Consider the following 27805-nt stretch of genomic DNA (forward strand, 5'->3'; position numbering starts at 1 on the left):
TGTGTGTGTGTGTGTGTGTGACACTGTATGCCCAGAGAACTGATTTTAATTGAAGGTAACAGAAAAATAAGGTGAACGTGGCAGACTGAATGCGTTTTTGTAAGTCGGAAAAAGATAACATGTCAACTCCATTAAAACTTTCTTTTAGATAATGAAGTCTGTGAAAGGCTTTCATTGCGTCAAGAGAAAGAAGTGACATTGGCGTCTTACTTTCTTCTGCAGCATTTACAATGTGGGGAAGGCGTCTACCATTATCCACAGCCGTTTTAAGGAAATTCATTTTTCATTAAGAAGTATTAAAGCGCCATCTAGCAGCATGTGTAGACCGTTCTAGGATAGTGATGCAAAGGACCCTTTTATGGTTAGACAATGCCATTGGAAGTTACACCAATTTATCAATTGAATGAAATAATTGAAGGGATGCAAAAAGAAAATCTATACCGGAAAAAGATTTATGTCTACATGAGAAAACGGAATAATCCTTAAAGGTGGGATTAACTGCATGCCAAACATCTATAAGGCCCAAGCTGATGGCCCATGATTTCAAAGCAAGTCTGAACCCCAGTGACCTTTGCAGTTGACAGATCAATATTCTGGTCCCACACAGCATTGATGTTTACACCAACAACAAAAGAACAGTCTGTAAACTCCAGCATTTAATTGGTGAGTGCAGACTGCCATCAAAAATATTAGGCGCATAAACTGACACAAGTGCAATTTTCCTAAGACTATACTCTATTGTAGAAATCACAATTCTGCCTATATTGTCTGACCAAGTGGACAAAACTTTAAGTGGAAGATTCCATTTGACAATATTGGCCACTCCTTTTCTTTTGTATTTGAGCTTGCTGAAGCGGATGCAATTGTATGATATCATCTGTTGGCTAAGCGGCCAATATCAGTCTGTAGCAAATGCATCTCCTGTAAAAATGCAATGTCAACATTTCTCTTCTAAAGCAAGGCTAGGGTGCTGGCTCGCTTGTGAGGTGCATTCAGACCACCACAGTTCCAAACTGAAAATGTAAGATCACCCATTATCAAAAAGCTGCGTTCTAAATGAAAGTAGATGTGGGACAGCAACATGCCACTGCATTCACTTCGTTAAATCTTAACCATAGTGGATCCAAAGTTAAGTCCCTCAACACACAGAACATGTAAGACACAGAACAAAAACAGACAAGACAGGGACACAAAAGGGGCAGGGAAGAGGGGGGGGTCTGTACAGTTTCTGTAATCATATGAGATAACTAAGATTAGAAATACATATATATATGGCAAGATTGGGCCAGGAGCTATACCTTAAAACAACCACTAAAACAACTTTTGAACGTACACATGTTCCACTAAAACAAGTTCCTTCTTGGGGTTATTTTGCAGAGGCACTGTTGCTGCATTCAGCACCTAACATCTCCCAAGACAATTGTGATTGGTTTAAAGAAATGCCAATAAACCAGAGCACGTTTGTCTCCTTGCCCAGAATGCTGTGTGGATAGACCCTCCTCCAGCAGTGCTGTGAAGGAAGGTCTGGCAATGCGAGACTACTCGCTTACCAAATTGCCAGTGTGTGATGGTGGGCAGAGGGTGCTTTTAACGGGGATAAAAGATCCGGATATAAACATTACCAGCTGCTAATGCACCGTTCCATATGCAGTAGCACTCTGGATGCGATGTACACCTCTTGCCATAGAAGCACCAGGGCTGCTCTTTGAGCTCTCTGCTCTGAATCAGCCTGTTTCACCCAGTAAATTACAGTCTCTTAAAATCAGCACCTTTGTGAAAAAACCTGAATGATAGGCTTACTGGCCTATAGGTAAGGTAGTCACTAAGGTAGCCATCTACAGATACAGTCAATCCTAAGGATTCACTGAGTGCTACATGTAACATTAAAACATGATTTATTAAATCATGCTAACAATTATTTTCATAGTTTAGTATTCTATGGTTGTTGGATTAATTGATCAACATGGATTTTGATTGGTGGTTCGCTGTTAGGGCTGCACGATATGAGAAAAATATGCTATATCTATCATTTTCCTGGCAAAACATTAAAATAAAAAAAATTAAAATGTGTGATTTTTGCAGATCAGTACAAAATGGATCCATACAAAACAAAAACTCTTTAGTTTGTAGGATATTTGCAGCACCACAATACTTCACTCAGAATGGTTTGACACATATTTTGCCTTTAACAAATACTGCGCCCCCTCTGCGATTTGGATCCTATTCCATATTGCAATTCTGATAAAATTGCGATTAATGCAGCCTTATTCGCTGTGCATGCAGATACTGTATGTCACTGACTAGCAACAAACTGTGTATCCAAAAACACTTAAATCAGTTTGAATGATGTTATATCAGACACAGACTTCTGCTGTCCTCTAGCGTTATGTTTCCAGCTCCGCGGCTCCAAACTTAGTTGAAATTAATCATTGCGTTGATGCATCAGGATGCGGAGCGGGACAATAATGCATCAATGCAGTGACAGACCATAATCGATTATTGCCTAATGATTTAACTTGTTGATTTTCCGATCGCTGCTTTTTTGTTTTTGCCTTTTGTCTGTTGTCTGCTTCAGGTTCCGTTTTAGGAGCAGATATAACAAAGAGGGAAGCTCTGACTGCTTAAATTTATTGATAAGAACCATGTGTAGTAATATACAATAATATTGCTACACATGGTTTATCAGGATATCGAACCGATTAGTATCCTAGACAGGATAACAGTAATCCAATTGTGAGACCAGTGAAAATTCACACCCCTACAGTCCCTGACAAAAGTCTTGTCGCTTATCTATTTTGTAGAAACACCTGCTATTAACCTAACTTTTAATTAATCAATTGGTGTAAGAAATAGCTCATATAAAAGCTAAAACCCTCCCAAATGAGTTCAATGCACTGAAATAAATTAGTTTCACTAAAAAAGAGTTTATTATTTAAACAAGACAGAAAGGTCAAATTTTGGCAAGACAAACGTTTTGTCGCCTATACAGAAATTGAACAAAATTATACAAATACTAAAATATGTCAGCAAATTAAATAGTGGTGCTGGATTCAATTTAATATCTTGTTGACTTCCATGGCTTGAAGGACTGCATCCATGTGGTTTGGCAAGGATTCATACAATGTTGATGAAGTCATCAGGAATAGCTAGGAAAGCAGTCTTGCATGCCTCCCAGAGTTCATCAATATTCTTTGGTTTGGTCTTCCATGCTTCCTCTTTCATCCTACCCCACATATGCTCAATGACGTTCATGTCGGTGACTGGGCCGGCCAATCCTGGAGCATCTGATCTTCGCCTTGAGGAACTTTGAAGTGGAGATGGAAGTATGCGATGGAGCACCATCCTGCTGGAGAATTTGGCTTTTTATGGTGGGAATATAAGAGGTAGCTAAGATGTCTTGGTATTTGAGACTATGTGTGTTGCCTTCCAGCCTGCAGATCTCTCGCACACCCCATACTGGATGTACCCCAGACCATGATTTTTCCGCCACCAAATCACTGTTTCTGGGTGAATCTTGGATCCATGCGGGCTCCAGTAGGTCTCCTGCAATATTTGCGGCAACGTGATGTAATTCAACAGAAGATTCATCTGAAAAATCCACTTTCTTCCACTTCTCCAGCGTCCATCCTTTTAGCAGGCTTGGGCCTTGGCAAATGCACACACGTTTTTCAATTGTCTTTTGTTTAGTGCTGGCTTCTGGGCACTGATTCGACCATGGAGGCCATTCGAGACAGAATCCAACAAACAGTTCTGGTTGACACAGGGACTTCAGGGGACCAGGTCTGGTGGAGCTCTGCTGCAGGGAAAATGGACTGGCCTTGGATTTTGAGCCAACAAACGGTCCTCTCGAACAGTTGTCTTGAGGGGTCTGCCTGACCTGGGCTTGTCAAAAACATCTCCAGTGTCTTCAAATTGTTTTTTGATAATCAAGACTTTAGTCTCAGGGTGAAACTTAGGCATGTTTGCAGATGTCTGTTGCAGTTGATGTGAAGGTCTAGTGTACTGGGGTTGTTTTTACACACCTGAGACCTGATGATCCATTATTAGTCACAGGTGAAGCTCATATGACAAGGCGACAACACTTATGTCTTTGCAAAAAATGACTCAATGGCTTTACCAAGCTGATATTGAATACTTTTTGACAGTTTCTTTTTGCACTGAAACTTATTACAAAAGTGTTGGGATTAAACTGAGCCATTTCTTAAATAAATCTTGATTAGAAATATATTTCAGCGGCACTTCAGGTCAATTTGTACACAAGCGACAATACTTTTGTCAGGGACTGTAGTTAGGACCCCCCAATGTTGAAACAATATCTAATGCAACACTAACACCATGTTGTAAAAACCCAGGCCTCAGACCAGATCTAATATCATTCCTTAAAAACCCACAGGACACAAGGACAATCTAGGGCTGCACAATATATCGTTTTTTTATCGTTAAAGTGATATCAACTTGCGCAATAACCATCGCAAAAGGCTGCAACATATTTTTTGTGCTAGTTGAATGAAAATATCAGTAGAAACTGCACTTTAGAAGGTAACTGTCATTCTTTTATTAGTGGTGCCATTTATATTCAATCCAGAGTTCAATTTATTCAATAAAAGATTGTTTTAAATTATTGTATTTTAGCAAAATATTGAAAGCAGCAGAAAGGCAGAGCTGAGTGCAATTTAATATCTGTTTATTTATCGCATATATATTGTTATTGTGATATTCAGCACTGTTATTCCCTATCAAATACTGTCCTAATATCATGCAGCCCTCATCATCAGTGAGCACTCTAACAGCATGAGAGTTCCTGCAGGGACAGGAGTCAGGCCTGTCTGGTAGACTGGCCATATGGAAGACCCTCCAGAGTTAAAGTCTTATTAGAGGTCACCCCCGAGTTCAATAAACAGCTCTGAAAGCAGTCTGAGAGCCGGGGAGGGGGAAAGAGTCTCTGAGATGATTGATAAAACAAAAAAACAATCCGCTCTGCAGCCTAAATGCCAAGCCCTAGGTCTGGTGAAAACTGGGCATCACTCAATACCTCCAAAGTTACTGCCTTTTCACAGTGTTTCTTTCCTCGCTACTGTCGCACTATAATGCTTGTGCTTAGGGAAAAATATTTGGGTCATGTTAAATCATAGAGTGTGGTTTAGACCTACTCTATCTCTAAAGTGTCCTGAGATAACTTCTGTTATGATATGACACTATAAATAAAACTGAATTGAATCACTGTAGTGATGACGTCGGTGTGATAAAGCGGGGTGAGGCAGGATCTGGGAGACAGGCCAATGACTGGAGCCAAACTGAGAAAGAGAGATCCTTGAGAAAAACCTGCTCCATTTTGACAATTTACTTTCATGTAATGTGTCTTTCTGTATCTCTGCTCACTTACAAATCTGTTTGGGTCGAATCGATCGCCACTGTCTCTTCGTTGCATTTAGAAGTGGACATGTTGTGCTTCTGGTCAATAGGCACATTCAATCCAATCATTCAGGCTAAAGGATAATGTAAGGTCTGAGTTTTGGGAAGATGTTATCACTACTAAAACTGGCAATGGATGCCAGTCCAGGACATTATATAGCGATTTGCCTTAAAACACAATTCTGAGAACGAGTAATTTGAATGATGAACAGTACATTCTGAAATATTACATCTCTGAATTAAATGAAAATACATTTAACCAGCCTAGCATTGAAATGAACCATAAAGTATTAACTAATGTTTATAATAATGAGTTAATGATTGATGATTATTAATGATTATAATAATGAGTTAATGATTGATAGTGGTTTATAAAGCATCAAGTAAGACTGATTTTATTATTGAATTCATTCATTTAGTCTGGATGAACGGAAATACTTTTACTACTAATACTATTTCTAGGGTAATTGTGTGTTGCTGTTCTCAAAATCCCTTCACTTCAGGAAACAACAAACTTCAAGCTAGCAAGCTACACGCTGACACGCAAGTTGCAAAGAAAATTTGGATTGTGCAACAAGGCACGCCTGCTTGGTTCTTTCAGGGAATGATTGTGAAGACTATGTTTACAGCACTTAATCTCTAACTGGGCCATTTTGGGACTGATCGGTGGGATTGCTGTGGACAAGGTACCCATGGAGATACACTGGTAAGAGCAAATGATGCGTAACCATGTATCCAGCTAATTTAAATAGCTCACGTTACTGTATTGTGTGAACAGTTAACTTCATTTAATATCAGATGCAGAGTTTTCTTTTGTGGGGTCCAAATGTTCCACCAAAATGACCAATTTGCAGAGCCACCGTTGCGGCGTCCCGAGCCGCCCAAGACGATTGGGATTGGTTTAAAGAAATGCAAACAACCCGTTTTTTTTCTCCTGTCCTGTAATCTATCTGTGGTGTGGCCAGACCTTACTTCATAGTGTTGTGGAGATTTTAAAATAAGAGAATTTGGCCCCATTAAATACTATATTGGTGATCTACTTTATAATAACTTTATAACAATAAAAATGATGGGGGGATAGAGTTAAAAAAAATGTTTATGATAATAAAGAGATATTGTTTACTTTATAGGGTGTACATTTGTGTTATTACATTATCTGGGTCACATAAAAGTGATATATTACCCTGGAATTCATTCAAAACTTTAACTTGTTTAAAAAGTAATAAATACATATCTTTTAAATTTGACTGAAAAGAGACAATTATACTGATAATCAATTATTTCTGGGACATTTAATTGTACAGAAAAATTTTGAGTTCTTACAGCTCGACCCAGCAGTCACAGTAGGAGACACTTTTCATTGTGAAAATTCTCTAAAATAACCTGCCAGTCTGTCACTGAGCCGCTGCTGTTCTGAGAAAGAAGGCCTGCGGCATCCAGACAGAGAGGCATCAGTCAATATGGAATGATAGCCAGATAATGATGTGTCTGGAATTGGAAACAGATCAGGTTCTCTGTCAGATCTGCGTCACTCAGTATATAAACACACACTGTATTCAACCTGCACTAAATGTACACAGTCACTACGCAGGAGGATCCCAGGATAGAAACAATCAATCAGTGTGGAGAATGGATGGGGCGGCCTCTAGCTCACCCAGTAACCCCCAATTTTAAGCGGTTGCAGAATGGCTGCGGATCGGCTACAATGCGTGTTGGCTCCGTGCTCCGTCATCCGTTAACACCACCAGGTTTGGATTAGTTGCGGAACGGCAGCGGCCATGACTGACAGCTCACGTCACAAGGACCCATGAGATCTCGCAAATTTATGTAGAATAGAACCACAAAACCAACAACAGTTTGTTTCCATCCAGAGGAGTAGAGAGGAAACAACTCTTGTTTCTGTGCTCGACTTCCTGTCCCGCACTGCTGTGTGCTGAATTGCTGCGGAGCTCCCCGGCCTCCGGCAAAAATAGAAGCTGTGCGGATCTGCTCTGGAGGGCTGGGAATCAACGGAGATAGGACGGAGTTGTTCCACAGTCCGTGGAAATACACACATTGACTTCCATAGAAACCTAATGACTCCCCCGCCGTCCCGGAGCGGATCCGCATGCGTTCCGCAACCGGTGGAAATTAGGAGTAAGAGCTGAGATCTTTGCAGCGCTGCGGGTTTGAATCCAACCTGCGGCTTGTGGAATTATAATATAAATAAATAAATAAATAAGTTATATATATATATATATATATTATACACTAATGGTCAAAAGTTTGGGGTCACTTAGAAATTTCCATTGCACTCCATTATAGACAGAATACCAGCTGAGGTCAGTTGCATTGTTTTTTTAACCAGGGCAGTAATCAGATTACATTATGTGCTGACATAATTGCAAAAGCGTTCTCCAACGTTTTTCTAGTTAGTTTTTTAAAATGATATCAGATTAGTAAACAGAATGTGCCTTTGGAATATTGGATGAATGGTTGCTGATAATGGGTAATGTAGATATTACATTAAAGATCAGCCACCCACTCAGATCAGCTGGTATTCTGTCTATAATGGAGTGGAATAGAAATCTGTAAGTGACCCCAAACTTTTGACCGGTAGTGTGTGTGTATACACTCACCGGCCACTTTATTAGGTACCCCATGCTAGTAACGGGTTGGACCCCCTTTTGCCTTCAGAACTGCCTCAATTCTTCGTGGCATAGATTCAACAAGGTGCTGGAAGCATTCCTCAGGGAGTTTGGTCCATATTGACATGAGGCATCACAAGTTGCCGCAGATTTGTCGGCTGCACATCCTGATGGAATCTCCGCGAATCTCTTGCCGCCATGTGATGGCTGCTAGAAATTAAGTGTTAACGAGCAGTTGGACAGGTGTACTCTATAAAGTGGCCGTGTGAGTGTGTATATATATATATATATACACACACTCATATATATATATATATATATATTATATAATATAATATATACACTCATATTATATATATATATATATAATAATATATATATATATATATAATATAATAGTCTGAGTCGCGCTCAGCTTCAAACAACAAAGTTAAAAAACAACAGACATAGCCAGAAATCTTGGTGTCGTCATAGACTCTGACCTGAATTTTAAAAGCCACATTAAGACAATTACAACGTCAGCATATTATCACCTTAAGGGTTAAAGGACTTGGATTTGGAAAAACTTGTCCATGCTTTAATCTTCAGTAGACTTGACTACTGCAACAGTGTCTTTACAGGTCTCCCTAAAAAATCAGACAGCAGCAGCTGATTCAGGACGCTGCTGCTCGAGTCCTCACTAGGACCAAGAGACTGGATCCCATCACTCCAGTTCTGAAGTCCTTAAACTGGCTTCCTGTGCTTCAAATAATTGATTTCAAAGTTCTTTTGCTAGTTTATAAATCCCTAAACGGTTTAGGGCCAAAATACATTTCTGATCTGCTATGACCCCCCCAGACCTCTCAGGTCATCTGGGACAGGTCTGCTTTCTGTCCCCAGAGTCAGAACTAAACAAGGTGAAGCAGAATTCAGTTTCTATGCTCCTCATATCTGGAACAAACTCCCAGAAAACTGCAGATCCGCTGCTACTCTCAGTTCTTTTAAATCGAGGCTGAAGACCTTTCTTTTTGATGTTGCCTTTCTTTAAATGGTTGTTCATTTATTTAATGTTTAATTTCTTATACTGCACTGTAACTTTTAGTCTTGTGTTTTATCCGTTTTTATTTTTTAACTGTGTTTGTGTAAAGGACTTTGAATCGTCCTGTTGCTGAAATGTGCTATACAAATAAAGCTGCCTTGCCTATGATCATGAAGGCTGGGTCATGACCGAAAGAACGAGATCCAGGATACAAGCGGCCAAAATGGGTTCCCTCAGGAGGGGGGCTGGCGTCTCCCTTAGAGAGAGGGTGAGAAGCTCAGTCATCCGTAAGTAGCTGCTTCTTCATGTCAAAAAGAGCCAGTTGAGGTGGTTCGGGCATCTGGTAAGGATGCCTCCTGGAACATCCCTAGGGAGCTGTTCCAGGCACGTCCAGCTGGGAGGAGGCCTCGGGAAGACCCAGGACTAGGTGGAGGGATTATGTCTCCAACCTGGCCTGGGAACGCCTCAGGATCCCTCAGTCAGAGCTGATTAATGTGGCACGGGAAAGGGAAGTTTGGGGTACTTGCTGCAGCTGCTCCCCCCCGCGACCCGACACCGGATAACATGACGAAGATGGATGGATGAATCCACTTTAAAGTAGTTTATGTTCTCTTTCCGTTATGACTCACTGTCAAACTGGATAGGCAAAGAAAGTTCTGTGGCGTTCATTGCCTCATGTTTCACAAAAAGTCCCAGCTGATAAAACTTACGCCCATAACTAGGTGAGACTTTCTGTGAAAAGTAAATAGACTGTAGGCTACTTTTCTTTTCTAATGAGTATTGTGCAATGGTAACAGCAGCGACACACAGAGCCGTTTGGCGACGTTCACACCAACACATTCTCACTCCTAGGGACGCTTGGTCAGGTCCCTTAGGCGTTTGTTATTGATGCAAAAAGTCTCCTTGAGCGTCAAATCTTGGCTTCACTTTTTGACGGGCTTGGGTGGGACTCACGTTTATAGCCCTTTGGCGTCACATTTAGACGCACTTGGGTTTTTGGCCATTGGTTCTTGGCCATTTTCTGTCTGTCATACTACTCGCTACCATTGTCTCTCTTAGTACTACATCCTCTTACAGCACCGTGTACCAGCTGCTGCTCCGCCCGGTACATCCAATACAGACACTAAAGGGGGATTTTTGCATCGGTATCTGACCTTAGAGACACTGACCAAGTGTCAGTATTTGACAAGTTGGGAGGGAGAACAGGTTGTTGCACACACATACTGACCGCTTTCTGAGGTCGTCCAGGCAGCGTTGGAGATGAACCTCGCCAGCCGTGACCAGAACATGTTCCCCTGTTTCCTGGATCAGAACCTCAGCACAGGGATCCGCCTGGTTCAACAGACGCATCCCACGCACCAGCTTAGGCATCTCGCCTAGCACACAAAACACATGAGGAGGGAACCCATTTTCTGATTTGTCTGTCTTAGATGTTTATTGGTCGTACTATCTATGTACAGAGTGAGGGACATGGTAGCAGTGCATGTACAGTGGAGGGTGGTTTGGGAAATTGTTTTTAGGGGCCCAAGCAAGAATCATGCCAACAATTCATATTTTAATAGCTTAGTATTAACACAAAAGCATATATAAAGGCTTTAGGTTGCCCTACGTGTTATTGTAGGCCCAGGTTATTCTTCCACTGAATTGGTCACAATTTAATTAATTTTGTGATATAGTAGGGGGTCCCTGTTCCGTCTCTCGTTCAGTAAACTGGTCCTTGGCTTAAAAAACGTTGGAGACCCCTGCTTTACACTGTATCACCACTGTGGTTCTGACCATGTGAGCCACTCTTTATAAATACCGGGCCCGTACTTCAGGGCCAGATTTAGTTTGTGTAATTTTATGCTAGATAAGTTTTAAAAAGTCATCATCATTGGATTCCACCAATGTCCACACTCACTGAGCTGCTGTCTACAGACTTAAAGGAGGACTTTTTTGGTATTGACACCCTATTGATATTTTACATTTGTACTTTTTCCTACTTTGTACTGCAATTGTTGCAAAACAATTTCCCTCAGGATACACAATAATGTTATTTACTGCATATTTGGTAAAGTAAAACACACTTAAGCGTGCTGAAACATTGCCTTACCAAAGGAGACCATAACAGGTATCCTATAAGGTATCAAAATATACCTCAAGTATATCATTATTAGTGTGGTGTTTGGTACTTGTAAATGTTTCTGATTTAAATATTTTTTTCTACAACCAAAAAATACCCCACAAAAAAAGTAAAATGCATGAGGTGTGTAGGTGTGCGTGTGCCTTGTAAGACCTACTTGGGTGTTTGGGTTCTATGGCGACCCGTAAAATGGGCGTTGCCTCAAAGTTGAGTGGGATGAAAGGCGGGCAGGCAGGGGAGGTGGACAATGTGGCCGACTTCAATACGCACTCCTCCAGACCTCTGATACCTGACAGGACGGGAGCACAACATCAACACAACAATTCCACACTTCACTGTACAATTAAGTGTCTCAGAAATAATGGTGACAAATAATGGTGACAAATAAATATAATCTTTCATTTATAACTTTTTTTTAAACAAATTAAAGTTGTTTTGAATGAATCCCAGGATACATCTTTTGGTTATATCACAGTTTTTAGTTGTTGGCGAGAGGTTTGGGAAATAAAAGCCAGCAAGACAGACGGCGAGCTGAGCTGGTCATGGTTAGAGCTGTAACAATCCCAAATTTTGCTGTACAATTAATTGTCTCAGAAATAGCTACGATCAACAATATAATTGTCTGTTTCAGTCAAATTCAAGAAGATTTATTTATGTTTTACTTTTTAAAACAACTTAAAGTTTGAATAAATCCCAGATGAATGAATCCCCCCCCGTCATTTTGCTATAAACATGTAATGGGTTGCCAACAACTAAAAATTTAAATAATTATAAAAATATATAGGAGTGGGAATCACCAGAGGCCTCACGATACGATATCATCACGATACTTATGTCACAATACGATAAAATTGCGATTTTAAACATATTGCTATTTTATTTATTCCCAATTTCAAATGATGTCCCCAAAAGGAAACTTTGTTACTAACTTTGTTTCATCTAAAAAAAGATAAATTTCTCTGTTTCTTCATCTCACTTTCATTTTATTGCTGCAAAATGGGATTGTCAAGCACACAAACTGACCAACACATATATGATAATAGACTGATACTTGGCTTCTGGGTATCGATACAGTATTGCCACAGAAATTATCGCGATACAACGCTGTATTGATTATGTAAATAATACATAAAAATAAAAATAGACAATTATGTATTCAATGTTAGAGGCCTAACAGAGAGCGAGATGCAGTGCAGTAGGGTTAGGAGTTTCCAGTAATACATGAAGAGAAAAGAGCTAAACCAATGGAATAGTTCAGGTATGTTTTGGTGGCACCATCGTAGGGTAAAAAGGAAACAAAATCAAATATATAACAGATTAACAGAAGTAACATTCATTCATTCACTTAACATTAAAAATGACAAATTTTCCTTCACCTTGACTAAAATAACACACAAAAGACTAATTTATTGACATTTGCAAATTAGCTGACATGAGTAAAACTTTTTGTGAGTCACCAAAATTATGTCTGAAGACTTGGCTTGGACTTTTTCTGAAGGTTGGCTCACCTGAGACCTGAGACTGATGAAAAACTTGACTTTAGAAGCAAGCACCAACTCTCACCAAGGTTTTAAATGCTGAGTCACTTGTATGTCTGTTCATCACTATAGTAAATTAATTGATCCATAACACATTTAGTTCAATGTTACAAACATTGTCAGTTGGTGGAAATGGCAGAGTTTTGGACACCAGCAAGCACAGTATGTAAATTATTTAATTTTTTTTTTTTTTTTTAATATATTTTATATTCCTCCATTTCGTGTTTCCAGAACGAACATTTTTCTAAACAAATGTCAAAGTGGTCTTGTCCCGTATATAAATGTATCAGTAGAGCCTCTGGTATCACTAGAAATTCAACTGTAAGCAATGATCTCACTATCACTAAAGTTATCCACGTTCATATCTAGACGAAACAAATTATATCTGGCTAAAAAAGCCTGATTGTGGGAAGTTAGAACGGAAGTACAAAGAGCTGTAGCTATTTGAGAAGTTCCGATACCAGTATGGGAAATGCCTCCGATTCTGGCTAAAGTTGTTGGTATCGAAAAGTACTGGAGCTCATGCAACGGTCCGATACTAGGCTATTTAGCCCTAAAGAAAGAAAGTCATGTGGCGTTTGTTGTTTGAGTTTGTTCATGTTTCATAAAAAGTTTAACCTGAGCCAGGCTGTAAAACAAAGATAGAAATCAGATCACATCCATACAGGGATAATAGTATACAGCTGTTAAAACATAATACAATATATGACAAACTGGTATTGGATCAGTACTTGGTATCGACCGATACACAAGTTCAGGTATCGTAATCGGTATGGGGGAAGAAAAAAATGCTATCGGACCATCTCTAGTTGCTACAGACATGATACACCGTCTTGTATCATTGGTGTGAACTGGCAGGTTTTAGAAGCGGCGCATTGCTAGTAGCTGCAAATTAAAACTTGTCTCGTTCAGAATCTCCGGTCTGAACTGGGCTTTATACCTCTGTGAAGATTTGACTTTGAGACTGGCAGTTGATTTAAGCTCCTTCGTTTGAAGCATCGCATATTCAACTATTCGGTTCACCCTTAGTATTTTGACTCTTTTCTTTTTTTATGAACCCTTAACTTGCATGCAATTTCCTCGATTGACCCAAGACTTTTATCGATTGACTTGAGACTTGAGCTGGACTGGTCTTGGACCTAGTCTCTAATGACTCTGTTTATTAGGGCTGCACAATTTATGTCCAATATTCAAATGATCTGTTTAACAGAAAGTTGTACAGAGGTATAACCACAGTGAATACATTTTTACAACCTTAATACCAGGATTGGAAATCGAAAACCGGTTCCAACTTGGAGTAATTTTTTTTTACTGGAATTGTCTTGAAAATTTGGTTTCGAATCCAATCATCAGTTCCATATTCAATACGCGCAAGTCTTGGTTTCTTTAGTGGCTGCCTTTACTTCCAGGCACTTGTTGTATTGCAGCCATAATAATAATAATACATTTTATTTATAATGCCCTTTACATTTCAAAAAGAAATCTCAAAGTGCTACAATTAATAGGGAGTTAAAAACAGTTTCCAGAGTAAGGTACAATTGACAAGCAATAATAAAACACCATAAAACTAAAACTAAAACAACAACTGTTTAAAAGGCCTTTGGAGAAAGGCCATGGAGCACAGTAAGCGGTGCTCTAGTGTGGCTTTATTTTACATTTAAAAAGCCTGGTAGAAACTGTAAATCACCACTGAATCTAAATAAAAATGTCCTTATATCTGTGAAATAAGCATGCGACCCCTTTCTCTCCACCACTCAAAGAATTAGAATCCAGAATCAATAAGAAGAATCAGAATTGTAATCAGAATTGTTCAAATCAAAACGATGTTGAAGTTAATGTTCTGCAGTGTGGGAGGTTATCAGCGCCATGCCCTTGACTTATTACACTATGTGTGCAGAGCTCTCAGGTTTATACTTCTGTATATTTATAGCACTTTTAGAGACCAGACTTTCCTACTGATTCTGAAGGGCCTCGGGCTCCTCCACTCGCAGGTAATGAAGTAATCATCGGAGCTGTTGGTGGAGTACACCAGGTCAGAAAGGAAACACTGCTCATTCAGACACGAGTAATAAAGAGGTCCATGCCATTCTGCACATCAAATGACATAATGAGAGAATTTTGGGATTTATTACTGTAAATATATTACATAATGGACCTTTAATGACACCACTAACCAATATTTGGAACCGATATGCATCAATAGTTAAAAATTAAGATTTTGGCATGTTACAAACCCCAACACAAAACTTTGTTCAAATGCTTTACGCAATCATTTAAGAAATGAGAAACTTTCAACATAATACCCAGTAAAAGATAGTCAGATGGTGTTGTGGGCGGGACATTAAGTCAGACTCAGTGGTGAGTGAAACCGAAGCAGAGGGACAGACACAGAGCTGTAGCCGAGCCTAACTTTATTGGTTATCATGCAATTAATACGCAGATTCAGAATATCTGCAAACCAGATTAAAAAAAGGCCAGATAATTGGTCTATCCCTACAACACACTTTATCTTGTCTTTTTCTGTATCCTATCTTGCGTAGGTGTGGTGCACAGCCTTGGTTTGTGGCAGAGCGTGAACACAGACCCATGAAGCTGAGAGCTGGCTGACTGCTGGAGCAGATGCAGGACACTGTTGGCCGACTCCCGTGTAACTTGATACGGAAATTACCCTAAGGTGACTCAATCCCTATAGCCTTCCAAGCTAACAAAGAACAATAAAACAAGGGGGGGGGGGGATGAACCCAGAGAACCCTGACGAGCCCACAGCCCCAGCTGCAGACACACAACAGACACAACTTCAAAATGTAATGCTTAGACTCCCAGCAGGTCCTAACAAAGCATCAACTGAATGTGGTTCATTAGAGACACACACACACATACACACAAACGCACAAACACACACACACTCTCACTCACTCTAACACACGCTTTGATCTGGCTAACTTAGAGAGCAGGATGGCGAGAGGCAGAAGTCCTGCACTTATATTTCTAACAATTACGTTATTACGTTGTAAATGTATGAAGATCAACATCACTGTCTGAAGTCACAAAACCCAACAGGACTATACAATTCAATCATTCACAAACATTTTCTCTTTTTTTCTCTTAAATGGTAACTACTGTTTCTTTTTTTTAACCTGGACTCTAATTTCCTATGTTTTTGTGTCTAAGTGACTGATGGGAACAACAATCTTTGACATTGCTCCATGCTAAAAGTATTGTTTTTTTAAATGGAGTCTGGTGGGTTTAGCGCTGGCGACCTTAGATCCGTTTCTGGTTAAACAGAAAGGTCTCAAAGAGGTTTAAAAAAGGTCTATCTCTTTAGGGATCATTTCCATAATGCTGTCAGACGCTTAACATAATAATCTGAGCCTGGCAGTGGCAAAACAGCACTTCTAGTGGACCAAATCCACGATGCACATTTGACTCATAGGTTTACATTGCAGCCCAGTTTGTGGCTGCCGGCTGCCGCGTTCACGCTTAATACTGGACCGATGTCAAAGCTTGTTGTTCCTTCCAGTCACTAACACATGAAAACATAAAAAAAATTGGGTCCAGGTTGAAAAAAACAAAAACAAATTACCCTTTAAAAGGGGTTCTGAAAAACAGAGTGGGGCAAAAAATGAATAAAGCCCCAAACAGTTTATACAGTAGAGTAGCAGCAGGGATCCTTAGTGCCTACCTGTGCTGGGAAAAAAATGCTCTTTCACTGGTAATTCAATACATTTGGTTTATTGTCCAGCTCTACTGTATTATGTGCTTAATACGCTGTGTGGTCATGCTGATAGATTGTTCAGTGGCAGTTACAATTTGGCACCATACACTATAACATGACTTGGCACTGTGTTTCCAGCATCGCTATTGAAATAATACAGAGAGAACATTTCATTCATTTAACACAAAAAACAGCATCCTTCCTGCCTCTTACCACCTGGAGACACACAAACACACACACACACACACACACACACACACACACACACACACACACACACACAAGAACAGGCCTGGTTATGTCCGACTGCAGAGCTCAGGATGACTCAAGCCTTAAGACATTTCCTCTAACCACAACTACAGTCGGCTGCGACTCTGGTTATATAAAGATGATATCCCTGCGCCCTGCCCCCCTTCAACCTCCATTAAAATTGGCTCTCGACAAATAAAAAGGAATGAGGGAGCGGCGAGGTAATGAAAAATGTAGAGGAAGGTATGAAGTGAGAGAAAATGAGAAAAACAGGGACGCCCGAGAAACTGCTTTACTGAGAGTGTATATGGACGGCAATCGACTTGAGAGTGCACAGGAAGAGATTTCTAAGAGCAGAATTAGATTTGTGCATGAGGGAGAACAGAATCACGAGTGTAACATGACTTGAGCAGCAAAAGGAATCGTGTAACTACATTTGGGCCGGCAATAGACGCTCTCACGCTGGTGAAAAATCAAAAGTCTGAATTCCTGGTCCTCCTGTTAGACCCTTCCTACGCAGAGCCCACAAACAGTAGGATTTGGTGCATGTGTTGTCTTTAAAAAAATCTAACTACATTGACAAGCTTTTTAGCTATCATGATAAATTACTAGTATATATCAACGACATTTCATTTCTGGGATTGCTGCGATGCCGCTGGAAATTCCACCGGAAGTATTTCCATGTCATGGCTTTTGTTTACACAAAGCTGTATTAGTAGATCTAAGATGAAACAGTTACATCATTATTTTGTTTTGCAGCAGAAAGCTAAGGCTTCTTCCTACATTTTTTGAATTAAGGCATTAAGATCAATTTCCAATACATGTTTTTTTTATTCCTCTTTTTAATCAACTTTAGCGTGGGTGTGTAAACTTTCTCAAGCCACTGTAGATATGAATCACCAGCCATAAGTGTTTTTTTTTCTTTTAATAAGCACGGGCCATTATACAGTCAAACACAGAAAGCTGAAGTTATAATGATAAAAACTATAATGTGATGGTTTGGTGTTTATGTCTGTTTTCCTGTGCTTATGTTTTAGCCTGGTTCTGTCCTGTCTTGCGTTTTTTGTAAGGTGTTTTTGGTCTTGTGTTGTACATGTTCTGTTTCCTGTTTTATTTTGAACTGTGGTCTCTGTCTCGTCTTGTGTTTAGTTCTACTTCCTGTGTTTTCCACCCGTTTCCCAGCCCTCTTGTCACCTGCCTCTTGTTACCTCGTTTCCCTCTGTATTTAGTCTTTGTGCTTTCTTTCTGTGTCAGATCCTTTGTTTTGTTCGCCGTGTTTGTACGTTCCAGTCTTTGCACTGTCCGATCGCTTCCCTGCAGTTTTCCTTCCCTGTGAGATTTGCCAGCCCCTGAGCTCTGGTTTTTGTTTTCCCGGTTCCTTGGTTTTTGTCTTTTGCTTGGATTTTTTGTGTGAAATAAATCCTTTTTTTTGTTCTCTTCTGCCTGCACTTCTACCTTTACATTAAATTAAAGAAAGTTCTAAATATAAGAAAATTTAAAAAAAACTGAAAATAGGATATTTCTGTTAACTGTGATATGTAACTTTAAGCCAGCATTATAAAAAACAATACATTTAGTAATAACAAAGGAATTAAATGTTGAACCAAATGTTAGACCAAACAGTCAACTAAATAGTTCACATTTGATTAATCATGGTCTCCATGATTGGCTAATCGCCTTCTTTCAAATCCGGATTTGGATTTAAAAACAATTCATCGTTCAGCTCTACTCACTAGCTATAAATCATACTGTTAGCAACTCAGATCAATTATGAAAACATTTTGGGGAGGAGAGTGAAGGGTTTTGCGCTCCATAGTACCCAGGCCCAGCTGTACGTGTGCTGGGGAGTACTGTTCCAGAAATAATCCGTCAATGCTGTTCCTACTCGATCTGATTGATCCGTCATTAATGACTGGCAGAGATTCATGCTGGGACGGGGACAGATGAGGAGAAGGGGGACTTGGTGCTCAGGAAGCATCGCAGAGCCAGACATATGGCATGAATTAGGCCCGACTTTTTGTCACCTTAGGAAAAAAAACTGTTTGGAGAAGCGGTGTAGCGATGGAAAAACAGCAGATTGAAAAGCGATGAAATACAACGTGGGGCTGGAAATTGTAAAATGTTCTGTGTGGATCATGTTTTATTAAGGACAAGGCCAGAGCCTCGGAAATCTGCTCTCTTTTAACATCCTATGGAATTTCCCCTCGCACTGGAAAGTCCCACTTAAGCTTCAGAGAGCCGTGTGTGTGTGAGTGTGTGTGTCTGTGTGTGTGTGTGTGAGCATACTGTGAATGCATTAGGAGCAGTGGGGGAGCTGCACTACCGGCCAACTAACAGAAATTATTATATTATGTTACTACTGCTCGGAGATATGGGCAAAAAAAACAGTATCACAATACATTTCAATACATCTTGTGACAAGTGCATTCATCACGATACCTGCCATTTATAGTTAACACATATTTTTCTTCAATAAAAAAAAAGAGACCACTTATGCCACATCATAGAAACCTATTGTGAATGAAACACAGTTTGTGCTGTGTATTACACTGTTTCTACAAGCATTCAGTTAGTCGCATCCTAAAGATCCTCTCCTTACACCAGTCAGTCTAATTCTGCTGTGGAGACCAAAAAAGATCTTTCATTGAGACAAACATACTACTATAATTATTGTAAATATTTAGTAGAGTACATTATTAGCCCTATGGAGGCCTGTAACAATTCCTAATTTTGCTGTACAAATAATTGTCTCAGAACTAATTGCGATTAACAATAGAATCGTCTCTTTCAGTCAAATTTAGCCAACAACTAACAATTACAATAATAATACAAATATATAGTCCGGCCAATATACACTTTGATAAAAACAATTTTGGAAAATCTAAACAAAATCAACAATTAGTCATATGCCTTCTATATATTAGGACCTTAGCTAATGTTAGCAATTAACGGTGGTTAAACAACAAAACCGCGATTATGCTAAATAACGGACAATTATGTAATAATTGTTATTGAATTGTAGGACTGTGTATACTGCATTTTGAAAAATAATAATTTCACATATTAAGGTACACATAAGGTACTATGCGTCATGCTATTTGGTGGTTTTTGATTGCCAAATGGAAACAAGCATGTTTCAAAGTTTCAAATTTAAAAAAATATTTCCCTCAGGAGTTGTTAGAGACCAAACCAGAGCTAAAGGGGAGTGAATGTGGGACTTCCATCCATCACGGGAAACAAAACACAACTACAACGGAATAATAATGGTGTTCTGTATCTGCTGGATGTGGAACAAGTTCACCATATAAACTTAAAGGTGTTGATATGTCAATGTTGAGTTCTAGACAAATATATACGTATATCTGTGGGCACACTTGCTATGTTTTTTTGTTACCTTATGCATGCTTTTTGCGTCAGGATGAACCACATCAACATCTCACCGCCAGTCATGCTGACTGCTAGTTTGGGTGGTGTCATTTTCTTCAGTGTGTGGCCCAACAGGTAAATAAGCTCTTCAAGCTAACGTTAGTTAACGTGTTGACATTTGAAAGCATCAAACCTGCATTTTAGATGAAGGAGATGAGAGTATATCCAGTTGTTCCTTGCCCCCCTTTGCTCATAGCCATTAAATTGTATGTACGAGACGCAGGAGGTTTCTACCCGGACGTTCTTGTAAACAAACATTGTGACATAGTAATGTAGTCTCGCATTCCTCCACAGCGCTGCGGAGGAGGGTCTGGCTAGTCCACATAGCATTCTGGGATAGGAAAAAAACCTGCTCTGGTTTATTGGCATTTCTTTAAACCAATCACAATCATTTTGGGTGGGGCTTAGCGCCGGACGGAGCCACGGTGCCTCTGCAAAATAGCCTCGGGGAGGAACTTGTTTTGGTGGAACATGTGTACTAGGGGTGATCCGAGTATCCGGCTGAAACAAGTATCCGGTACGGATAAAGCACTTTTGCCGAGTACAAGTATTATACGAGTGATATGAGTCAATATCCGTGCTCGGATTGAATAAAACTCCTCAACTGGCCGCGCTGCTTTCTGTGATAATCACAGCGAGTTTTCAAATCAGCAATAAATATAACAATTTTTGATCAACCCATATCAACTGCATGCTAAAATAACATACCGGTTAAAGCCCCGCACATTTCAAGAGAACCCGACCCACTTCCGGGTTAAATCTGACCACTTCCGGTTTAGACCCCGCCCAGTCCGAGTACGGATCCGGATACAGATAATTCATGTGGTAAACAGATACAGATACAGATAATGCTGTACTCGCTCATCCCTAATGTGTACGCTCAAAGGTTGTTTTAGTCGTGCAACAGAAAACTCAGATTGGACAGATAGTCTAGCTAGCTGTCTGGATATACCCTGCAGTAATCTGAGGACCAGGTAACCATAGTCCTCAGAAATCCATCGGAGGTTAGAACGCCAACACAAAGGAAGCGGAAGGTAACGGACATCCCGCGGCACCTGAACAATACCAGAAACAAAATGTCGTTGCTATAGACTATTAGTACTATTCTGACTGTAAAGCAACAACTAGTAACTAAACTAAATTCAGTCTTGATTTGTCAATACTACAACCACACAGCCGTGTCTCTCCCTGTGTCTGCATGTGGACTGTAGTTTGGGAAAAGGGTTGTGTGAGTGACGTGCTTGCCCTCAAACTGTGACTCTGTCCGTCGCAACACCTTTCTTATGACTCAGCCGAGGCCAGCTGAGTGAGATGGTAAGGGGGCTGGTAGCCCGGCATACGTCAGCAGAGCATGATGCATGTGCGGGCGGAGAACAAAACAGCCCATACATTCACACCGCAGTCACCTTAGCTGTTTGCAAGCTGGGGGGTCTGATGCATAAACACTTTATTTACAATTATAATGTCCCCTATTCCCCTACCTTTGAGGGTTCAAATAGCCCTAATTTACCTTGCACTCTGACACACGGGTCACCAGTAAACTAGCTGTTCTTCAATCTAACACAACCTCCCCTCAGAGCACGCCCCCGAGACGCTGTGTGTGTGTGTGTGTGCGTGTGTGTGTCTGTGTGTGTGCGCGTGTGTGTGTGTGAGTGCCCGCATGCTGTTGCCATTTAACTCAGTCTTGCCTTAAGTTTGGTAAGTCACGAGTAGGGCTGGGTAAAAAAAAAAAAAAAGATTCTCCCATTAAAATTGATCTTTGTTTGTGCGATCTGAAACATCAATTCATAAAATCCTAAAATTGATTTTATTATGAGGTTAAATATGTTAGTATACTGTTAGTTCTGTTAAGTAAAAAGTACTTTTTACAAACTTTTTGGGGGCAAAATCTTAAAGTGCCCATATTATGAAAAAACACTTTTCTGGATTTTGCTGTATTAAGTGAGATACGGAGGGAGAGACAACATCTGCACAGCTTTCTACGTCACTAGCCAAGACGAGGTGGCTAAGCGTAGCATGCTAGCGCTAGCATGCTAGCTCGTTCTCAATGTCAAAACACTGCTACAACACACAATAGTTCAACATAATCTCCAAAAGAACTACTTCCTGTCCCTGTTCTGCAGGTATTCCACAAGTGTCCCTTGTTTGGAAGAAGTCTCCCAGCTAATCCTGCCTTGGACTGACCAAAGCTGGAGAAAGAGTTATCTAGCTGATGGATCTTACCTAGCTACTGAGCTTGTGTGACTCCCAACAAAGATATTATAGAAGTGAGATGTCTCACTCTGTATCTAAAACAAGTGAGATGTCTCACTCTGTAGCTAAAACAAGTGAGATGTCTCACTCTGTAGCTAAAACAAGTGAGATGTCTCACTCTGTAGGTAAAACAGAGACCTAAACACACAGGGTGAAAACCGGATCTGCAGCAATGGTCAGTACAACAAAAATATGTCGTTTTTTGAATATGAAACCATGTAACCCTATTCTGGTACAACCTCAAAATACAATTATGAACCTGAAAATGAGCAAAATATGGGCGCTTTAATGTAGACATTAAGCTGGTGCATTTTAAAAATATCTGAGGGTGGCGTGGGTTGTAGGTTGTGTGAGCGTGTGCGTGCGTTTTTAGCAAGGGGCCTTTTTTCTATTTCAATTATCTGTATTCTCGACACAAAGACTAAAATCCCATTCATCTTAATTCCAGGTGTAAATTCATAAACTGGGGAATCCAGACACTGAACCAACACCCAGGTGGTCAGTGGTAGAGTAGTGATTTGGAAGTACTTTGTGGTCATGTGCCAGTCAGTACAATCTTAGTCCCGCATTATGGCTGTATTTCTTTTAATTCTGGCGTTTGTTTTGCCTTTTGCAGCCATCACCGTTGTAGAAGGGTGTAGACTGTTTTCTTTGCTTGTCATTGGTCAGTATAGAGAAAACTGGCGCGCAATGCTGGGAAGCGGGGCAATCCCATCCGTGAAAATACTGTGTATATGGACACATACTATAAGTGTTAAAAAACAAATATTGGTCTGATGTATTTAAGGAGTTTTTAAACTCCTAAATGTGCTGTTGTATCTGTTGTATCTGTTGTGTCAAGTTTCAACCATTTGTCAATATTTAACCAGCGGTGGAAAAAGTATTCAAATCCTTTACTTAAGTAAAAGTACTGATACCACAGTGTAAACATATTCTTTACAAGTAAGTCCTGCATTGAAAATGTTACTTAAGAAAAACTCTGCCAGTATAATTAGGAAAATGCACTAGTATTAAAAAAGTAAAATCCTCCCGTTTTAGAAACTGTAAAGGATCCAAACAGTTGTGTTTAATGGTCTCATCTTTTCAGCTGGACTTGTAGGCCGTTATATTGTTGGCCAGTTTCATTCATAATAAAACATCAGATTTGATAAACTACATGTGTTTTGTGTGTAAAAATCTTAAAGTGTAAAGTAACTAGTAATTAAAGCTGTCAGATGAATGTAGTGGAGTAAAAAGTACAATATTTTTCTCTGAAATGTAGCGGAGTAGAAGTAGAAAGTGGTATTAAAAGAAAAGAATCAAGTAAAGTAAAAGTACCTCAACATTTGGACTTAAGTAGAGTACTGGAGTAAATGTTCTTAGTAACATTCCATCACTGTATTACACATTGAAAGTCTGTATTTTAATTTGTCCTTGACATCAATTATTAAAGAGCATATCTGCTTATCAGCACAATGGAAATTCATTACCACACATCTGCAGTTTTCATCCTTCATGCTTTTGGATCCGCTTTTAATGTGAAGGGCTCAAACTCTTACAGTTAACACTGGCCGTAAAAATCACATTTCACATCTTAATCCTTGGCCTGGATCTGTTTACATAGGCAGTAGGAGTTGGCTCTGGACACATGAGCTGGATGGGGGTCGGCTGCCATCTAGACCCGGGTCTGATGGTGCAATCACAATGGTGGATGGCACAGGGCCAGCCTGTCTTTCAGTCACCCAATCCCAAAGTGAGCCCTGAGGACTAAGGACTAAAGACTCACAGACTTAATTGATCTCAGGTGCTAAGTGAGTGAGTGTGCGAGGCCACATGGGCTCAGATAGGTATAAAGGGGATTGGGACAGCACTTCAACAGATCACGTTTCCTTGGCGATGTTTAATAACAAAGATGTTGCTGCCGATTTGGGTATTTTTATTTTAAGTTTGTTGCTTTCCACACGCACAAGAGACGGCTGATTCCAAATATTCTGACTCTTGTTCTACAAGCTGACACCAGGTCCGCTCCGCGGCTGGGTGGCGAGCTGTTGTTTACCTTTGTAATTTCTGGATTTCCCTATGGTCTCCGTGGTAAACGTCACAATGCTTTGAACTGTGGGAAATTCCTATTATTATTTTTTTTCTATTTTTTTGGCCCTTGGACGCGTTCTTTGTCTCAGTGTATTGTTTGCAATTGTTTGTCAATGTTTGTTTCTTAAATATGTATAAAAAAAAAAAAATTGATCACAAAGAAAACTGGGTAATTCCCTCTGGTGAAGTCTGCATTGATGCAGACTCACGGAAAGGGCTCGGGCTCCCACCCTTTGAAATTCAAAATTGGGACAACCTTAAGCCATTACGAATTTCGCGAGAATGCGCCCTAAAGTCCAATCAAGTTCAAGTTCAAGTTTATTGTCATATGCAACTTAGTACAGAGTACCACAGCAATGAAATACAATATGCCTTATTGCACTCTCTCAGCACCAGTCAACAGTAACAGTTAGAATAACAATAATAATAATATAAAAACATAAAACCATTAAACCACCACAATAAACAGTGGCTGAGTGACTAAATACAGGCCCAGCCCTCCATCCTGCTGTGCCATCATTCAGTAACCTTATTACCTGAGGATAAACACTATCCCTATAACGTGATGTACGCGTTGAGATACTCTGCAAACGTCTCCCTGATGGAAGGTGGGAGAAGAGGTTGTGTGCAGGATGACTAGAATCACGCATAACACTACGTGCCTTCTTAGTACTTCGTTTCCAATAACTATGTTGCAATGGTTCAAGTGGAACGCCGATGATTTTGGATGCAGGCGTTCCACTTGAACCATTGCAACATATTTATTGGAAACGTAGTACTAAGGGCCAGTGTGTGGGCCAGTCAGTGTGTAAGGGACAGTCTGACAATGTGTGTGCAACGCCAATGTGTTTAATATACTTCCTTTTAATAATTACACAGCTGTGGTTGCTTCATTCCACTGGATTCAGTTTCACTTTACAACAGTATTTACAATCTGGCGCTGAAAAGCCAAAGTCCTGCACGGACTAGCGTGCTGAAACACACTGGGATGAGCCTTTAAACTAACGCGGAAAAAGTGTCGCAAATTGCGGGTAAATAACAAAAAAATGTTGAAAAAAGGCAGCAAACACCAGAATTTTTTTTTTAAGCGAGAGCAACTTCCCTTTTACTACATGAAACTAAGAATACTGCTGTAATTTCACTGCATGGAGCTAAAAAAAAAAACCTTTTCGTTATTATTGTTACGGACCTGGAATAAAAATCCGATGCAGACGGAGTGATGTGTTTGAGAACCCCTGATATAGGGAAAAGTGAGTGAGTGAATAATGGAATGGTTTCCAACACAGCTACTTACTCACTCACTCACTCACTCACTCACTCGCTGCCATTGTTGCAGTCCAGACAAAAGCTTTTCCTTACATCGCCGAGTCAACACGCTGCTAACTGCTTTAACATGTGTGGATCTACACAAGGAGATGGAGAGCTGATGCGGCTGCTGGAGAACCTTTCTGTTTTCCTTATGAGCGATACAGTACATGGAGCCAGTGTCATTAATCTCGGTGCTAGTGAAATGCATGGATTTTCCACTTCAGACCCTTGCTGATTTCTTTGCTATTATACCTAGAGGAATGAGGGCCGGGGCTATTTTAAGGCTAAGAACAACAACAAAAAGCCACTCCACAGAGATCTCAGCCTTCTCTCATTTTACAGCCAGACTACATATTTTCTTTTTTCAGTCCTGGCAAGATACATGTATGACTCACAAAATGTATTCTTAAAAAAACAAGGCTGAAAAATAGCTGCTGGCTTCATAAAGTCAAACTGTATATTTTTAATAGTGCTGAAATCATATTTTACAGGATCTATTCACTTAAATCACAAAAGATATATTTTCTCACTTGCCTCTAGTGATATGTAGCCATGTTTTATGTGCAGAGGTTTGGAGCTGTCTTATGCTAAGACTACATCCTGCATGGAAATACAGTACTCTACTGTCACCGTACATACAAAGAGCAGTAGTTGTTTTATGGCATTAGAGAACTTTAATACAGGTATAATATATAGGATAACTTTTGTCGGCCTGTATTTACAACACGGCGTTCATGTTGGCAACGAGCCAGAGAGAGAGAGAGAGAGAGAGAGAGAGAGAGAGAGAGAGAGAGAGAGAGAAGGAAAATCAACACCACCAAGATGATAAGAATTGAGAACATAAATAGCGATTCAAATCCCCTCTGACTGTTTAAAAACAATTAACCAAACAAGCAGAACATCATCTTAATCCCTTAATACTGTATCTGGAGTCTCTTTTATATAGACCTTAGTGGTCCCCTAATACTGTATCTGGAGTCTCTTTTATATAGACACTAGTGGTCCCCTAATACTGTATCTGAAGTCTCTTTTATATAGACCTTAGTGGTACCCTAATACTGTATCTGAAGTCTCTTTTATATAGACCTTAGTGGTCCCTTAATACTGTATCTGAAGTCTCTTTCCCAAAATTCAGCTGGTGCAGAATTACAGCCACTAGAGCCAGTCCCACAATGAGTTTTCCCTAGTATGTGCCATTTCTAAGTCTGTTGCTTTTGAGAAGGAGGGGGGGGGCAAGGTGGAGAATTGGGGTGTGGCCTTGACCAACTGCCACTTTGCTCATTTGAAAGCCATGATGTCTCTCTCTCATGGGTGGGCCTTCTCTGGGCGGGCAAGCGCTAAGTTAGTTAACGTAAACGTTAGCCAGAGGCTGCAGCAGGGGCTGCTCGGTCCCTCCACTTCTTTGCCGAGACACAGCACTGACGGTCCCGGAGATGGACAATCTGCCGGTGTCCGCTGCTGCCTCGGAAGGGGAGACTGGCAGACTACGACTCACAGCGTTGCAGATTATTTCCACTTCAAAAACCACTCCAGGCGAGTGGGGCAAGGCAGTGTGAGCATACTCTGAACTTGATCGTACTCCGGTTAAAGGGTACAAAATGCAGGGATACCCCGGTTACTGAAGGAGTTCTCTAGGCCTGTTTACCAGGTTATTTTAACCAGGGTAAGGTGTTTACATGGTGTTTGAGAAATCGGAGCATTGCCTTAACCCAAATATAATCGTTTTTTTAAACTGCATGTAAACCAAATGATTGTCCAGACTGTAAAACTAGTGCAGGCAGTTCCATGATGGTCCACTACAGTTCCCATGTTCCCATGATTCCATCACCAATCAAGTCAAGTCAAGACAACTCTCTCAAAATATGTGCCAGACATACAGAGGAATCAAAAAATACGTTTATCTCTGACCCACGGAGTAAAAAATATATACAGTACATACAAAATATAGTGAGGCAAAACCAAACAGCATAGAAAACTTAAGAAATGTAACCCTTGTGTTGTCCTTGGGTCAAATTGACCCGTTTCAAAGTGTTTATATCAGAAATATGGATTTCTTTCAACCAAATT

General features: G+C 40.2%; 1 protein-coding gene and 1 long non-coding RNA gene across 4 annotated transcripts in view; both read right to left on the reverse strand.

The window, feature by feature from the left end:
• efl1 (elongation factor like GTPase 1) overlaps positions 1-27805 on the reverse strand; it is a 115285-nt gene that overhangs the window by 27233 nt on the left and 60247 nt on the right. For all 3 annotated transcript variants that reach the window (XM_032537407.1, XM_032537409.1, XM_032537408.1), the window contains exons 16-17: positions 11337-11468; positions 10286-10433 (exon numbers count right to left, since the gene is read on the reverse strand). In XM_032537407.1, coding sequence (XP_032393298.1) covers positions 10286-10433; positions 11337-11468 — 280 coding nt within the window. The remainder of the gene's footprint in view (positions 1-10285; positions 10434-11336; positions 11469-27805) is intronic.
• The window catches only part of LOC116702901 (uncharacterized), a 4324-nt gene continuing 3596 nt past the window's right edge, over positions 27078-27805 (reverse strand). The window contains exon 3 of the long non-coding RNA XR_004335283.1: positions 27078-27180. This is a non-coding gene — a long non-coding RNA (uncharacterized LOC116702901). The remainder of the gene's footprint in view (positions 27181-27805) is intronic.

This window comes from Etheostoma spectabile, chromosome 15, assembly GCF_008692095.1.
Source record: "Etheostoma spectabile isolate EspeVRDwgs_2016 chromosome 15, UIUC_Espe_1.0, whole genome shotgun sequence".
Taxonomy (NCBI): Eukaryota; Metazoa; Chordata; class Actinopteri; order Perciformes; family Percidae; genus Etheostoma; species Etheostoma spectabile.